The sequence below is a fragment of the Phoxinus phoxinus genome (assembly GCF_949152265.1).
Source record: "Phoxinus phoxinus genome assembly, chromosome: 10".
Classification (NCBI taxonomy): Eukaryota; Metazoa; Chordata; class Actinopteri; order Cypriniformes; family Leuciscidae; genus Phoxinus; species Phoxinus phoxinus.
In genome coordinates, this window is record NC_136885.1 from 27,593,445 (window position 1) to 27,612,177 (window position 18,733).

Consider the following 18,733-nt stretch of genomic DNA (forward strand, 5'->3'; position numbering starts at 1 on the left):
ATATTAAAAACACCACATAGACATATAAACAACATCAAAAGCTAGATTTTCAACACAGGGGGACTTACCCAAATACAACTTTTGATTTTAAATATGTAATTTAGTAATTAACTAACTTTGCAATTAAAAATTTTCAATAGTGTGATGAACATTTTTAACATTCACAGTGCTGTTCAATTTCCCAAAAGGCTTTAATTTTTGTTCATTGCTTACTGTGTGTTCACACCGGACGCGAATAGCGCGTCAAATTTGCGTCTGCCGCGTCTAGTTATACGCTTGACCACTTTGTGTTCATTCGCGCATCAAGAGCGTGTGAAAACATAAGTTTGAAGCGAAATTGACACGCGTCAATCGCGTCAGAGGCAAAAGTTTCCAAGTCCGTTGGCGGCCATCTTTTTACAAGATGTGTGATGTTGATAGATCATTTATCGAGAGAGTCACTGCTCTGTATTTGCTCTGGAGAGCAGAACGGTGGCGTAGGGATCATTCGTCGCCGTATTTGGGTCCACCAGACCCTTCGGAGGCGAACAAAGTTTGGCGTGTTTTTTACCATTTGCTCCAGGAGCTACGCCTGGATGACGGCCGCTTTCAGCGGTACTTCCGCCTGTCCCACGCCCAGCTTGATGACCTGCTGTCCCGCATCGGAGCGATCATAATCCTATGTCACTTTATGCCACGTGAAGCAAGCAGGCTCCTGATTGGTTAACGCGGCGCGAATTGACGCAGAAGTTCAGATTTTTCAACTCGGTCGGTGAATGCACAAAAAGCACTATAAAATCATTCGCGCGTAACGTGGCAGAGGTTGAATTTGCGCCATCTACCGCGGCGCACTCTACGCCTCATTCGCGCTGCAGGATTCTTTTACGCGCGTAATGCGTCTTTGCATTGACTTAACATTGAAATCACTCGCGTTATTCGCGTCCGGTGTGAACGCACCATTAGTGTAAAATAAAAGGACAAATCAAAATTATTTCAGTGAGTTGACAGCATGTCACAAATAATGTTTATACATGTATACTCTTTTACAAATATTTGAAGCATATGCGCTCGTACAGTAAACCGGAATCTGAGATCAAATGCAGACACATTATTATCATTTTAGAAAGTCTCATAAGTGCTTTTCACTTTGCCTTATGTGCCAAACAATACTGCTCTAAAGATAAGCACCTCTGGTATAACAGAGGCAGACACAGGCTAATAATTTTCCCATTGTACTATTTTCAAAGCCATGTTTTTCCCAGACCTCTTGTTAACGGCCGATTACTTGCAAAATTGTGTTGAGCTATCCGTGGATATCTCAACAGAATCCTGTTAGGGAATTCTCAGCAAGCTACGAGCGTGAGATGGAGGGAGAGATTACGTTTAGCTCGCATCCTCCCCCTCATCATTAACACGCTTGTTAAAAGGGCTGTTTTAATGATGGAATTCCAAACTTGTTTGTTCACCAGTTCCTTTTGGTGGCTGATTTGGAGACAAATCATGAATGAAAACATGACCCGGTGTGCTCTGTGAATAATTGTGAAACGGTGAGTCATCAGCTTAGCCACTGCTTCCTTATTTTATCTAAAGGGGACTTGTTAAGACTTTAAAGATTGTATAAAAGCGCTCGCTAGTGAAGCAACACTGACATCTCTCTACTTCCTTTCTGGCCGAATGTCTAAGTGACGCTGGTGTGTGGTAAATGTGTGAGTGCTGTGAAGTGGCCGATGGGGGTGTGGTGTAAAAAGGGTGAATCACTCGCACTAGCTCACAGATATGACTTAGGCCGCATCCCGGTATACCTTCACTGATGATGACCATTTGCTCTGATGGAGGTTATTTTTGGTCGAAAACTTGGCAATTTATCTCAATAATAAGTTATTCTTATAGGTGACAGGGTAATTGCACTGTCTAAATGTGGGTGGGTGAGTGCATTTGTCCTTCACTCTCTAGTTTTGGGACAATGTCAACACCTTTTGAACGAATACTTTTTTGAAGGGGCAGCTCTGGAGATTGAAGCTTTTAAAATGTAACTACTGTTTTACAAGGCTTACAAGAATACAGAGAGACAAAATGCAGTGGGACTAAATATCCCAGACTGCAACATCTCGTCGGCCCAGATCCGGCCCACATCTGGCAGGTCTGGATTCCAGTTATACCAGATGTGGGCCGGATCTAGGCCAACACTGTGTTGCTGTCTGGGATATTCCGTGCACCATGTTGCCTAAATGTGAAGTTCCAAACTCAAGATTAATAACTTCCCTTCATGTTAGAGGGATCGTTTCACACCGAAAATGTTAATTCGGTTATCCTATTTACCCTCATGTTACTTTTTTTTCTAGTGAAAAAACAGATGTTTTACAGTGTCCAGGCTGTACTTTCCATACAGGAAATATGAAAATAGAGTAATCACAGATGGAAGCACTACGGCTGATAAGATCCAAAAATGAGGGGAAGATAGTGAAAGATGAATCTATATACATGGCTATGCTCTTAATTTTTGATTTTTAATCAAAAAATTTGTAAGATGTATTCCTGAACAGTTTTGAGGTAAAGGGATCATGGTTTGTCACTGAATAATTTTATGGTAGCACTTTATTTTACAGTCCTGGGGCCTCATTTATAAAGCTTGCGTACGCACAAAACAGGGCTGAAAACATGCGTACGCCAGTTCCTGCGCAAAAGGTGGGATTTATAAAGAAAAACTTGACGTGAAAATATGCGCACCTCCACGCAAACTCTGACCCATGCGTACGTACATTTTGGAGACAGAGCAGTTTGGCGACACCGATGGTGAGCTGGAGTTAAATGTCTTTTTGGTCACTTTTAGACAGAAAATCTAAATAAAATTATACATATACAGAAAGATAATAGCTACAAATATAATTTCACTCACCAAGCCTATCACTTGAAGGAAATATCAACACCTTGAATGTCCGCGCCAGCGAGCGCGTTGGGCTGTTAGTGAAACTGACGCATATATCTAACGGCAGATGAAGTAAAACTGTAAATCTTCATTATGAGTCCTAATCATAAATAGGCTACAGTGCATGTTCACATTCACAATAACAGTTTAAATAAAATATAATTTAAACTATGTTTTACTATATAAACATTTAGATTAAATATGCTCATTAATGGAGTTAGGCTAAACACTTAAACTTCATGACATTTACTGAAAAGCTAAAAATATATATAGCCTATTCAATGAATAGCCTATACATATTTGTTGTGCATGCGATGCTTTTTAACTCTTTTCATTTGGCATGCTGTGTTTTAATGTTTTAACTAGGCTACAGAGATAATGCTTATCATGATAATAGCAGATTGTGCAAATATAATGCACAACAAGGTCTATCTGTTTCCATTACAAATATAAATCAATTAAAAATACTATTTGGCCAGTGGAAAAGATTGAGAAAAACTTTCTCTGAAATGCATTGTACACTATTTTATTTATTTATTCAAAAACAAGGCAAGGATAGGCTACTACCGGTAAATTATTTGTATTAATGTAATGTGACGGCACATCCGTATTTCATATTTTCCTAATGTCTTGTACCGTTAAACATGTTATCACGTGGCTGAATAATCATATGCAAATGATATGCAGATGAGGATATGCATAGTAAAACTAGGCGTTGTAAGCTCCATATACGGTTATTTCGGGGAGGAGACGCATGTGCGCACAATCTTCCGCTGACTGGGATTTATAAAGTGAATTCTGCGCAGGTTCTGGCGTACGCACGGTTTTATAAGTCTGAATATTTTTTTTGCGTACGCCATTTTTGGCTTTCGGGCGCACGTACACTTTTAGTAAGGATCCTACGCACAGTTTTATAAATGAGGCCCCTGTTCCCCACCTACATACTATGAACTTATTATAGTAATAACTGGGTAATAACCACTAACCCTGAAGCTACCCCTAAACCTAATCTTAACCCATAGTTACCTTATATTACCCAGTACTTTCTTGGGTAAGTACTCGTACGTGCTATTACCTTAGATATTGTTTTATACATTTTAGTTTGTTTGTTAATAGGGGACACATTTTTATTTTTTATTTTAATTGGGACCCCTTCAAAATGGCCCCTGGTGGCATAATGCTGGTGTTTTTATTATTTAATAATTATTCCAATTTATAAACTACATTTGTTGTGTGATGGACCTGTCGCTGGTCTCCATTTAGGCTTAGCTTTTTTTTTTTTTTTTTTTTTTTTTTTGGTAATATGCTGGCAAGCCTATAGATCAGCTAGGGCCGGATCAGACCTGCTTTAACCAGACACACATTTAGCATTTAGCATGATAAAACATTGATATTAGATCATGTTGAATGGTTAGAAGAATAAGCAATTATGTTAATGATAGTTTTTTTTTCTTTGCTGGGTTTTCCTTATTTTTCATGCGTCAAACAAATGACACCCTCATGCGCTTTGACGCACATTCATGGCACCGTGTCAAGCTGCTGTTCCCTTTGCTGCATTGTTATATTTAACAGTAGGCGATGAGCAGGCCCACACGAAATATGTGCCCACAGAAATCTGCAGAAAACCACAGAAATGGAAGCAACAGCCATTCACAAAGACATCCCTTACACCTAATGTTTTTTTATGAAATATTCTGGCTTATTAGTTGTCTTTCAATTTGAATTCATAGTGTTGTTATTATGACATATCTTCAATTAAATTATGGGCAGCTAAATAAGTACATATATTCATAGGCCTGTATGTAAATCAAATGTAGCCTACCTTTCAGATTAATCTGGGATTTAGCTTTATCTCAATGGTTATTCATTTGTTCAAATAATTAGATCGCCAAATCCCACCAAATCTCCTATTTATTGGTGTTTGTTTTGGGCAGTGTGCCATTTAATTCCATTTTAAAATCCATAAAATCCATTTGGTTATGTTGATGAAGTCACGTCATACACAAGGATGCTTTGGAATCGAAACAGAGTTGCATGAAGATTTGATCATCTAATGTTCACACAGCAACAGAATGCGGTCGTTCATCCTCTTTTACAGTGTTAAATGTTGTTAAATTGAGTGTTTAATTGAATTCCTAGTACATGCAGTTCAGGTAATTTTATGTTTATGTAGGCTTGTAACATGTAATGGGATATAATGATTTCACAACTGTATAAAAATATATAGCAGCACAATTGCAACATTAATAAGAAGAAATGTTTCTTTAGCATATCAGTATATTAGACTATCTAGTATATTAATATCAGCATATTAGACTGATTTCTGATGGATCGCGTGACACTGAAGACTTGACTAATGATGCTAACAATTCAGCTTAGCCGTCAGGAGTAAATTACAATTTAAAATATAATATTTCACAACATTACCTTTTTTGTCCACTGTACTTTTTGATCTAATAAATACAGCCTAGGTGAGCATTAAAGACTTCTTTCAAAAACATGAAAAAAATCATACCAACCCTGAAATTTTTAACTAGTGTATGTTAATGTACATTTAAAGCATTTCACAGAGTTAGGCCATGTTGTGTGCGTATGTATGCATATACTGTAAACATCATTGCTACATTTTGATTACATTTTAGGGAAGTTGTGCTTTCTATGATATTTCAAAGCAGTCGCCACTGTGCCACACCACTAGTATTATGAACAAATAGCTTGTTGCTTGTATCCTGAAAAGCAAAGCTATTTTTACAACAGCTGGGCTTGCTACTGAAAAATGTAGCAGTCAAACCTGTTAGAAAATGCGGTCAATCCCAAACACTGGCAGTGTGTAGCCTTATAGAGTGTTTGGCCAGATTGAGAGTGACTGGTCTGACATCCTTAATGCCTGTAAATCACTCCGTAAAAATATGGATTACAGGCTTTAAGACTGTGCACCGCTGGTGTTTACGGACTATGAATGATATGGTACACACACACACACACACACACACACACACACACACACACACACACGCACTCACATAAAACCCTCAGGTTAGCACACTGTTGCTGTGTGTGCGTGCGCGTGCGTGTGTGTGTGTGTGCGTGTGTGTGTGTGTGTGTGTGTGTGTGTGTGTGTGAAATAAGCAGGCCATGTGACAGCAATGTCCTGAGTGTTCCGCTTTGTGACTGTGCTCTCGTGCTGTGCTAAGCCTCTCCGTGGTGATAATGGGAGACGGGTAGCGGAGTGAGGGGACAAATTCAGAATGAGAGGAAGTGATGAAGCATTCTGTCGGCCCCCTGTCGGCCCACAATCCTGCACGGCCTCTGATGGCTGTATTTATTGCCGGCCCACTTCCACCGCCTCCCTGATAACACGCATTGACAAACTCTCTCTCCCACACTTGCTCACCACACACACGAAAAGAGACAGAAGACACCTCAATGGCAGCTGTGGGATGACACATATGCCCCCCTCCTTCCTTTCTTTCCCTGCTTCTTGCTTTCTGTTTCTCACCTCAAATCACCTTCTTTCAAGGTCTGAATACAGTGTGAGCTCCTCTTCCCTTTTGCAGAGGCTTTGTTTTGGTTTCAATAAGTGTTTTATGAATACGATTATTTTCTTATATTATATTATTTGTATGTTCATTTAATAATTCAGTGCATTTATTTGATAATGGCCTACAATCAATGAGTTCTAAAACCTGAAGAAAGATCACATTTCATTGGCAGATACTGAATTTTTAAATTGTAACCATTGCTCAAGGCCGCTCATTTCTGTAGGCAGATTCTTTTAAACCCAATCACTCAAGCTGTAAATGCCTGTCAAAAAAATTATTATTATTATGAGTAAGTCATTATTAATGTTATATATTAATAGCAATAATAGTAAAAATAATGAATCATATATAGTAATAGCATAGTAATAATAACTTATTACATTTATATATCTTGTTTTTTTTTTACATATAAAATGCTAACATTAAAATATACAATTGATTATTGTTATTATTATTATTATTATTATTATTAGTAGTAGTAGTATTTACATAATTTATTTGTGGAATAACTGTTAAAATAAAATTACCGGTAATTCACACGATTAAATCCAATCCAATGTAAAAATAATTGAAACAAAAATCTTTACTTCAGAATATTTACATATGATATCCAATAGATCGAGTTTGTAATTTTATCTACGCAATGACTTAATTGCAAGGATTCATTACTAATAGTATATGCCATTTATTTATCGCATCCTGAAACACCGCCCAAGTACATTTTATAAAGACAGTTGGCCATGTCCTTCTGCCCCTTCCTGTCCAGTCACACGATTAGAAGAGGAACAGACAGCTGTCTAATTGTGAGTGACAGACTGATCAACCTGAGTTAATCAACCGCTGTGTTTCATATATGAGTGACCTGTCAGTCAAATCTCTGCCCGGTCCATCCAGTCATGATGGAAGTCTTTTTGACATCAGACAAAGGGTGGAAAGGTTAACCGAACTAAGCTCTTGTTTATTGCCAACTGAGATACCATAACAACTTTTAACGTTTGATCACAAGCTTATCTTTAACCTACAGCAATTATAGGTTTTGTTATTCAAAAGCGTAGTTAGTCAAAAACATGTCTTATTTGGTGTGAAATAAGAATATCATGTTTCCAAGTTGAATTAAAGGGATAGTTCACCCAAAAATGAAAAAAAGTCATAATTTACTCGCCCTCAAGTTGTTTCAAACCTGTATTTAAAAAAAAACACACAATCATGTTTGGCCTATCAACTGTTTGGTTCCTGGCGTTCTTCAAACTATCTTCTTTTGTGTTCAGAAGAAAGAAATGCATACATGTTTGGGTGAACTATCCATTTAAATGAGAAATAACCAACAACAGCAGCATTACGACTTGACTAAATTTCTGTGGACTGTGCAAGCTAGCACAGAAGAATATATATTTTTAATTAAAGAATGTAGTCAAATATAGTCAAAACACAAATAGTCAAAGTAAACATCTCCCCGGATCTGAGTGAGCATGAGCAAATCATTGTCTGGGCTCGAAATCAAGAAGCACAGAAATGTTTTATTGCTGCCAAAAGTAATTAATCTTCCCGCTCTATGGAAATTAATCTGATTATTTGGCCACGTGGCCCGGCAAATTTCATCTTCCATCTCATTCCTCCCGCAGGCTTGGCCACCTCGCCCACCTTCACTCTCTGCTTCAGAAACAACACAATCTTTTCAGTGGAGACATCTGTCATTATCTCCACAGGTCCTCACACTTTCTTCGGCACTTTTATAGTTTTGCATGTAAATCTTGCTGGAATCTTCAGAAATGCCTAATAATAAATGACTATTTAAAAAGTTTAAAACCTTGTCATTTACTCACCCTCATGTCGCTACAAACTGTATAAAAACAAAGTTCTGTCATGAAACCCTAGATTGCGCTGGCTAATTACCTGCTCGTAATCACATTAGCTATAGGGCGCCGTTGATTGGTTCCTTCTGTATCAGTAGCCAATGAGCTCGCTGCTCAACCTTCAAATGCGTTGGTAGAAATTGCCTTAGCAGTGCAGCACACTTTCAGAAACCCTCCACCTTCCCCAGCTCCACCTGTATAGATCTGCTACGGGTAATGTACCAACGCTATCTCACGACCAATTCGTACGAATTTGTACGAGTGATTAAAAGGTGGCTAATTCGTACGAATTTGTACGACCTCACTCGTACGAATTTGTACGATTTGTCTAAACCCACGTGACGGTTGGGTTTAGGGGCGGGGTCAGGAGTAGGTCATTCGTATGAATTCATACGATTTTGGCAAATCGTAAAATATGTACGATTTAGCAAAAAACGTACAAATTCGTACGAGTAAGGTCGTATGAATTGGTACGAATTAGCCACCTCGTAAAATTCGTACGAATTGCCGTGAGATCGGGTTGAATGTACAGCAGCAGCATGTTTGACTTGCTCACAGCAGCGTGTCATATATGTATTGGCAGTAAGTTGTTATTACCTGAACATTTTTAATAGCATACAATTATACGACTACTACAGAATGACATTATTATTATTAATACTAATAACAATAACATTATTGTTGTTGTGGTTATTAGTACTGTAACAAGCTAATTATTGTTATTATTTGGCATCTTGACAAACTATTTACACCCAGTCCATAGGTGTGCAATCTATTAAAATATATTATTTATTTGCTTTATTTGGTTGTCTATTCATTTGTTTAACTAGCACTCCAATAATTGTCACTTTTATTTTATCCTTCTATGACATGTGGGTGAATAATGACGGAATTATCCTTTTAATACCACCTCTTGTTAAAAATGCAAGAACTGTTGAAGTGTCATTTCTGTATTTGTCATGCATGATTCAGATGATGACATTTGATGCTGTATGTGACATAATGGTACCGTAAACGATTTCATTAAGCAGGTTTATCATCTCACTGTACACACTGTTCTGAGGGTGAGGGGGTCGACAGACATTTTCCCAAAGCATTCTTTAACCTTTTAAACCATGTTACACAACCCTCACTAAGTTATTACGGATGCTAACGGCCAATGGAGATGACTGAGCCGTTCGCGAGGACTGATTCATGTTGAGTAGTGTAACTGTGTCACAAGGGGTTTAATTCATGCTCACACTTACACACACGAAGTACATGTCACTGTGGGGTGAAGTCGTGCCACAGATGCCCCATATCAGTTCACACCTTCAGCACTTTGCTAATGAATATAACTGACACACAGTCCCAGTGCATGGATGAAGTAGCACATGAGCCCCTGTTAATTGCGCACGAGGCCCCATGAGTTTGACGGGTCAGAGTTTAGATGGGTCAAGACTAAGGGTACGTTTACACGACAACGATATGCTTAAAACTGAGAAGTTTTCCTTTGAGTTTTCTGGGTACAGACGACACCATGGTCAAAACGATCCCCATTAACACGGATCCGCCAAAAATACTAAAAACGCTGTATTCTGCTGCCAGGCCATTAGATGGCGATGAAACACTATAGACTGGACACGTAATATGCATGTGCATGACCTCATCGTCTTCAGAGATTCACGTTTTTGTTGTTTACATGGACACTGGCACAAAAGTTTGCGTTTTCAGGCATCCACGACGCCGTTGTCATGTAAACGAACTGCTAAAACGCTTAAAGTTTTACGTTTTTAGTTGAAAACCGTGTCGTGTAAACAGTCCCTAACTTTCAAGTAGAACTGTCAGACATGTGGGTTTCATTTTATTGCATGTTTTTGACCTGAATACCTTGTATTTTGTGAATACATCCTGATAGATCTGAATTTTATTTTATTTTATTTTATTTACAACAACAATTATTATTGTTAATTTTAGCCAACCCTCAGCATTTTTGTTTGCATTAAACGGTGGCCAGTTCATGGATGTGCTGCCAAAAAGGGTTAAAATATTTTGCTTAGTTGATTTGTTTAGTTGATTTAATAGAAAGAGAAAGAATCAATAATAGTCAGTAGCACCTCACTGCAGTACACGAGATCCCAGGGGGCGGAGTTGGGTTTAGGGATCAGGGGGTGGAGATTGGTAGGTTTAGGGGTGGGTTTGGGGATCAGGGGGTGGAGATTGGTAGGTTTAGGGGTGGGTTTAGGGATCAGGGGGTGGAGATGGGTATGTTTAGGGGTCGGTTTAGGGATCAGGGGTGGAGATTGGTAGTATTAGGTGTGTGTTTAGGGATCAGGAGGTGGAGATTGGTATGGTTCTGGGTGGGTTTAGGGATCAGGAGGTGGAGATTGGTATGGTTCGGGGTGGGTTTAGGGATCAGGGGGTGAAGATGGGTAGGTTTAGGTATATGTAAGGTGGGAGGAGTTGGATCTGGATCCAGCTACTCCCCCTGGATTTCGTGTTCTGCAGTGAGGACCATCTCATTATAGTGGTTAAACTTATATGCATTCTTGTTTCTTTGTTTGCCTGTGCAGATTAGTTCCATTTGACTGCTCGAGAAATTATCGGAGGACCCAGAATGTCGTACGGATCCATCGACGCAGGCTCTTTTGGAAGCAGAAATCCATTTGGTGGGCCCACAAGGCAGGGATACCAGCCAGTAGGTAAATACACTTTTTTTTTTTTTTTTTTCATGCTCACAGACAGGGGTTCTCTCTATTTATCATCAGGCATTGTTGAAAAAAATATTATAAATCATACGACGGAGACAAAGATTTTGGTCCCTCTTCATTTACTAAAGCACGGCATTATGCGTTTATTCCTTCTCCATAAATCATCATGGGATTAATAATAAGCCATATGGCTAATTTAGTGAAGTTCTGGCTCGTCAGAGTTCTGATGTGTTTAGTAACGAGTAATATGTATGTATGTTGACAATTAAACACTGTCTTCGATAGTTATAATACAATGCCATGGTATCAGAAGAGCTTGTTAGATCTTTCAACAAAAAATAGCTACAGGTGAAAATATTGCATCCCAAAAAGAAATATGGAAATTACATAGGATAACACTTCTTTTGTGGGACTTAAAGGGATACTTCACCTCTGGAAAGATGAATGTGTATTTAAAATGGGTCATTTATGTAGAAGAAATGTGAAATAATTTTTTAATTTGGAGCCTTCTAGACTGAGAAAAGCCAGAAAATGTATTTTTGGCTTATGGGGATGATAGACAACAACTCCCAGGATGCACTTGCTTCGCTGCCCTAGGAGGCCACTCCTACCGGTAAGAGATCGCAGTAAACAAGGCTATGCTACTAGTGAGTCTCCGTGAGTCTGCCCGGTATTTTGATGTCGCCCAAAATGTCCAGGATTCGGCTTTTGCGTTCTACAGTCGCCATTCATCATGTTTACTGTGACGAGCAGGAACGAGACTGACGGCCGCGGGAGAACGACGCGAGCCCGGTGGCGTGATTACTGATGAGCGGCGCCTGTGAGACGCACCGGTCTCGTATCTTTCACGGAGGAGCGGGAATTTTCTTAGCAATGTTAAAACGCACATCAACCGATCACTTGTTTAGCGTTCATGTAAACACTACATTCGGATTCACCAATCGGAATGAATTCAGTTAGATTGAAACAAAAGGTGTGCCTGTAAACAATGAATGCGACTGCAGAAAGCAAAAGCCGAATCCTGGACATTTTGGACGATCTCGACGGCCGGACATGTCCGGGAAAAAGAGGATGGTAACCCCTGCTACTCAGCTTTCTCCACAGAATAAGAAACTGTTAGCTTAGCTTCCAATAAAAGATGTCTGACACTGTATGTACATTCTGTGAGTGAGATCCCTCCCTCCTATGGGCGGGTTGAAAACATGCGGAACAGCGCATTCTACTGGATAAATGATGAGCTAGTGTTTGTAGTCTTACCCGTATTCAAAGAAATTGAAATTGAAAGTGGAACACTTAAATCCTTATTTCTCCCATCTCATGGGAAAATAAGGGAATAAACCATGACCATTCGAAAATGTGACTGGGTTTCTAAAGATACAAAGTCTAATGCAAATGAGTGAAGTGTTCCTTTAATGTGATCGGAAATGCCTGATTTGAATATATAAACAAGACCTAACCTCACTTACAAATGGTGTCTAGAACGTGATTAATATCGGAGCAGCAAAACCAAGTACATATTGGGTGACTTTATTTTTAGGTCACTCTGTAGTCACATAATCTGGGTTGACCTTGACCTTTTTTGACACAATTCAGCCATAGGCATAAAACTAAACATAACAAGCGGTGAAGGAAAACAAAATATAATTTAAAAAGTGTTGTTAGCTTGCTAGCTAGTCATAGTGTTTAAGGAAAGTGTGATTAAAAGCAAAGTCATTTACTCACTCTCGTCGTAATGTCAATAACTAAACGCATAAATATGAAAGTGTACTTTACTTAACTTGCAAGCTAAGCTAACTTAATTATGATTGATTGATGGATTTGATTGATTGATTGATTGATTGATTGATTGGATTGATTGATTGATGGATGGATGGATGGATGGATGGATGGATGGATGGATGGATGGATGGTTGGATGGATGGATGGATGGATGGATGGATGGATGGATGGATGGATGGATGGATGGATGGATGGATGGATGGATGGATGGATGGATGGATCGATGGATGGATGGATCGATGGATGGATGGATCGATGGATGGATCGATGGATGGATCGATGGATGATAGTTAGGTGGATGGATGGATGGATTTAAGTAATGTAATCTTAGAAACCCTAACCTAACTAATGCTACTTAAAAAAAACAACAAGAAAAGCAGTTACACACGTTGCCTTCCTGTGGTCGTTGTGTAATGCATAGTAATGATAGTGCCATGCATGACGGCCCGTGTCATATGTGTGAATTTGAAAGACATATTCAGTTCACATGAATTTATTTGCTGGAATAAGAATGTGTTGGTAAGAAAGTGAGCATCTGAAATGTCAGTCTAACAGCATGTGCCTTTTGTTGGCTGTTTTTCTTAGAGTTTATGTTTTTATCAGAGCCATGCGGGATAAAGGGATTGCGGCAAATGTAAGAGAACGCCTTAAAAAAGGAAGACAACTTTTTTCCTCGCACAGAACCTCTCACAATCAAAACATGCAAAAGCAAATAGCTTCCACTTTCACGCAGCATGACCTGAGTAAATCACACATTCTGAGATCTCTCTCTCTCTCTCTCTCTCTCTCTCTCTCTCTCTCTCTCTCTCTCTATGTGTGTCTGAGCATTCAGCTGCCAGTCCCACAGGACAACAGCGAGAGGGAGAGAGAGAGAGAGCGAGGTTAGAAGAGACAAGGCTTTGATCACAGGCAGACCTGCGTTCAGGAGTCTGTCAGCTCTCTGTGTTTGTGCGCTCCAGCATCAAGCTGGCTGAAGAGTGGCTCAGGCGATGATCAAAGCCAGGGTTAAGTCTCTAATGGAGTTGTCAGTCGAGCTAATCTTTCCCCACCTCTCCCCTGCCAAACCTTTTAACTCTCCTCCAGCAGCATATGCATTTCTCCGCCGTTCTCTCGTTCTCTCTCTGTCACTCCGTTTACCGCTGTTGTTCTCCTTCTTCCTCCTGTCCTTCACTCTGTTTTAGCTAAGCATCGCCAACACTCTCTCCTGTTTTTCTCTTTTCATCTGGTGCTTGTTTGCAAGATCTTTCTTCTGTTTTTCATTCCTTTCCTCTTTTCTTCTTTCTTTCCTTGTTGGCATGTCTGTATTTTCTTTCTTGCTTGTATGCTTCATTCGTACTTGCATTCTTTCTTTCTGTCATCACTTCATCATATCTTCCTTCCTCTGTTCTTTGTCCTTCCTTCCTTCCTTCCTTCCTTCCTTCCTTCCTTCCTTCCTTCCTTCCTTCCTTCCTTCCTTCCTTCCTTCCTTCCTTCCTTCCTTCCTTCCTTCCTTCCTTCCTTCCTTCCTTCCTTCCTTCCTTCCTTCCTTCCTTCCTTCCTTCCTTCCTTCCTTCCTTCCTTCCTTCCTTCCATTGACATCACTCCCTTCCATACTTTTCTTCCTTTCTTGTGTCATTTCTTCATTTCCTGTTTTTTTTGCACCGTTCTACATCACACTGTCTTTCTGCCTTCCCTCTATTTCTTTCCTTCTTTTTAGCTTGCATTTTCATTTCCACCATCAATTCTTTCTTCCTTCCTGATTTTAACCTTCCTTTTCTTTTGTTTCTTTGTTTGTTTGTTTGTTTGTTTGTTTCTTTGTTTGTTTGTTTCTTTCTTTCTTTCTTTCTTTCTTTCTTTCTTTCTTTCTTTCTTTCTTTCTTTCTTTCTTTCTTTCTTTCTTTCTTTCTTTCTTTCTTTCTTTCTTTCTTTTCATTTTCCTTCCTTCCTTCACTCATTCCTGCCTACGTCACAGCACAGTCTGGTCATGTCTGGGCCCGTCATGTTCCTCACCATGTGGTTTCTCAGTATTGGTTAACTGCACTGTTGTCTTACTCCCCTCTCTCAGCACAAAAAAGAAAGGCTCTTGTCATGAGGCGACCGTCTGAGCAGAGCCCAGCACATGTGGTTAGCCCGTGTCTGGATGAGGCTTCAGCTTCTGCTGTGTTCATTAGGGAGGTTTGCGGGGTGGGTCTGTCTGTGTGGAGAGACTAATGAATGGACACTGAAACACCAGCAGGGACCACACAGCCGTCATGAGCGGCCAAACCCGGCGCGTGCTCCACGTCCACGCTGGAATGATCCAAACAGAAGGAATAAATGAGCTCAGGTGTCATGCCTCATTCAGAGAGAGAAAGTGGAACAAACAGCATGTAACCACACACACATGCAGCTACAAAACATAGGCCTGCATCCATGTCTGTGTTGATCCATGTGGGGTGTGTGTGTGTGTGTGTGTTTGTAAGCCATCTCTGCCTGTTTCAGTGATTTTTGACACGTATAAGTCAAATGACTGCACTTTTGTCTGATTTTGTGAATTGCAACCCTCTCAGATTTCAGCTAGTGCAATTCCGCGTAAACCAGTATTATTGTCTATAACCATATTGCATGTTACCGAGACCAAATGTGAAAGACAAATTGACTACGGAATAAAGGTCCTTTCGCTCACAGAAGTAATCAAGCATTCCATGATTACCTAAAGGCCACGTCGTGCGTCAATGTCTTGATTGCATTCTAATTGGTGGGCTTGGGGAGGTGGGGGTCTTTTAGTACATTTCAGTATGGATTGTGAGATTACATCAGTGTAATGAGAGCAAATTTCATAACGTTTAGCGACAAGTTAAGTGCTGGGAAAGACTGGAAATGTCAAACATTGTGTGTTAAATACCCATTAACGCAGCTGTCCAAGCTTTACATTATTGGGTACAATGTGGGTTTTGTCTGGACCAAAAAGGTCTAAACCTGGAAAGAGCATTCCTATTTATTTTAATGGTAGTTTCATTGTACATAGTACACAGATACTTGATTAGCAGTCAATATATGGTGCATAATAGTGACGTTAAGGCATCGACCTAAACTAATTTTAATATCTTCTTATCTGCATCCCTTTCTCTTAGAGAGGGTTGATTTAAATGAAGTATCCATGCATGTTCTATGTGAGGATACAGCTCCTGAACTCAATAACCTCCTTTGTGTGCTGTTCTCATTTAAACTTCTTAGTACTCAGTTATACCAAGCTTTAAATTTGGGTCTCACTTTTCTGAGAGAACCACAAAGTTCTCTTCACAGATTAGAGGAGTTGCTTGCCCCAAAACCCCCAGAGCTAAAGATTCTATATGTGTAGAGTGTACACGTGTTCGTGTATTTGCAGAAGAAAACTCAAAGGAGGATGCAAAGCACTGCCAGATCCTCCCAATGCATTAACTGGAGCTGCTCATGCTGTGCACGCAACCTAAAACACACAGTGACTTCTGGTGTTGACGACAGTGGATAAACATGCCTGCAATAAGCAATGCACTTCAGGCTGGGTTTCTAAGTATTTTTTAAAAAGCAATCATCTAAACGGAGCAGACTGTATTTAGCAGTACTAAAACATTCTGTGATGTGCTTGGAGCCTTTTTACACTGATTTGTTTTCTTAATCATTATTTTTGTCTTGTTCTCCATCCTTAAAACAACACTTTTTTTGAGTAGCAAGATATTAAGACTTATTTTCAGGAAATATACAATGTATACATTTTTTTTACTTGCCCCTTTGGCAAAGTGTTCTCGTATGAAAGGTCTAGGCTTGAAAAATAAACAACTCAAGATACACTACCATTCAAATGTTTGGGGTCAGTAAGGTTTTACTTCTTTTTTTCTTTTCTTTTTTTGGAAAGAAATTAAATTTGTATTCAGACACATTCAATTGATCAAATTTGACAGTGAAAACTTTCATTCTAATATAAGATAAAATAGAAAATTGTTATTTTAAATTGTAATATCTTACAATATGTATTTTAACAACAAAAATGCAGGTAATGCTCTAAGTGTCTCTATAGAGAAATTAAACCACTCAATGCTGCGATTGGCCATTAATAATGGCACCATGGCACCATGGTGTCTCGTGCAAATATTTGTGTGTAACATCCTGAACCAGGAAAACACCTCAATGCATAGACCGATAAAAACGGTTATGATTTCAGCATTTTTTGACTAAAACTATCCTGTCAGTGCTTCAACCGCTCATACATGCATTGCTTCCATTAGTTGAGTCATTGTGCGACAGGCCTGGATCTTGCACTGCGGGGATAAGGACCCGTCTCACACTGTATCACACATATCGTCTGACAGCCATCTCTGGCCTGTAAACCCCTCTCTCCCTCGGCTCATCGCAGCTTTTTTTCACCCTTTACAATACACGGGGATTACTTTCTAGTGTTTGAGCTTGCTTTTTTCGGGTGTGTGTGTGTGTGTGTGTGTGTGTGAGAGAGAGAGCCACATACTGACCTCATGCATAACAAGGAGAAAGCTTTTGATTAAGTCATTTCCTGATTTGAGAGTATAATTGAACACCCTGCAGAATCTGCATTTACAGCCTCAACGAACAATTCAGAAAGGGCAGAAGTTAATTTGTCCTTTGTCCCAGATATTTCAGATCAATTTTCTCACCCCGGACTTGAGAAAAGTGCTTTGTGGCTTTGTTTTTCAACACTTTAATGCATTTTGTGTCTGTTTATTTCCAGTAGCTCCTACACTCACACTGTGAAAATATACTTCCTGAGCTCTTCTGCATTCCATCCAACTTGACACACTGTGCATGTTCCCCTTTGGTTTTGACTCAACTTCCCCCACTTTTCTATTATATTTTAATGTAAAAAAGATTAGAAAATTGACATTATTTGTTGAGCCAGCCTTGGAGAATAGACACGTGTGTGTGTGTGTGTGTGTGTGTGTGTGTGTGTGTGTGTGTGTGTGTGTGTGTGTGTGTGTTCGTCTTCAAAGCTGATTCATGAAGGATCTTACAAGTATATAATTTAGTAAAAGTATTGAAACATCTAGATATTATAGATTAGTAGATTTCCATTTCCACAAGGATTTATCAGCATCAAAAGTTTCAATCTTAACTTGCCTCAGGTTTTAGGATTTAATTCTGTTTCAAACCAAATGTCGCTTTAGAGACGCTTTGCCGCTTTCATGACATTCTGTGCGTCTAGTTTTTTGTTGAGTGTGCACTATTTATTATACAAAATAATAATTTTGAATGCCGTACATTTTAGCTATGTAAGATTGAGTTTCTCAAGCTTATAGTTCAATAGTTTATAGTACAAGTATAAATTAATTTTTTATTAAAATCCAAAATACATCTTATGAGTCCTTTTTTATATTAATCATATCTAAAATAAAAGTTTGTTTAGATAATGTGTATTTATTTATATCACACACACACACACGCACACACACACACACACACACACACACACACACACACACACACACACACACACACACACACACACACACACACACACACACACACACACACACACACACACACACACACACACACACACACACACACACACACACACACACACACACACACACACACACACACACACACACACACACACACACACACACACAGTATATAAACAGTCGATTTGACAGCACTAATACATATTTATTTATGCTTATTAAATTATTATCGTTTTTTTGGCATTATACTGAAATGGAAAAAAAAAACCTGAGTATGTTTTTATTTATAAAAATACATTTAATATCTTCATTTACCACCACATAGAAATAAATTGGTTGCTTTGTTAAAAGAGTGCAAGTGATTACCATATAAAAGTATTTCTTATATTTCAATTCTGAGATGTTCCGGCATTAGATGGGACCATTATAATGTTCTTTGACTGTGGCACAGGCGCAAAACAAATCACAAATAGACAAACAGCACCATGGGCGACAGGAAAAATGTCAGAGATTCCCAACACAATGATCGTGT

At 39.2% G+C, this 18,733-nt stretch overlaps 1 protein-coding gene across 5 annotated transcripts in view; it reads left to right on the forward strand.

Moving 5' to 3' along the window:
• The window catches only part of tsnare1 (T-SNARE Domain Containing 1), a 149,194-nt gene that overhangs the window by 16,008 nt on the left and 114,453 nt on the right, over positions 1 to 18,733 (forward strand). For 4 of the 5 annotated variants that reach the window (XR_013799245.1, XM_079625322.1, XM_079625319.1 and 1 more), the window contains exon 2: positions 10,853 to 10,981. Coding sequence is in view for 4 of the 5 variants with exons in the window: in XM_079625322.1 (XP_079481448.1) it covers positions 10,897 to 10,981 (85 nt within the window). In the remaining variant the exon portion in view is untranslated. Of the gene's footprint in view, positions 1 to 8,134; positions 8,154 to 10,852; positions 10,982 to 18,733 lie in introns of those variants that run through there. The other variant, XM_079625321.1, reaches the window with a different exon arrangement.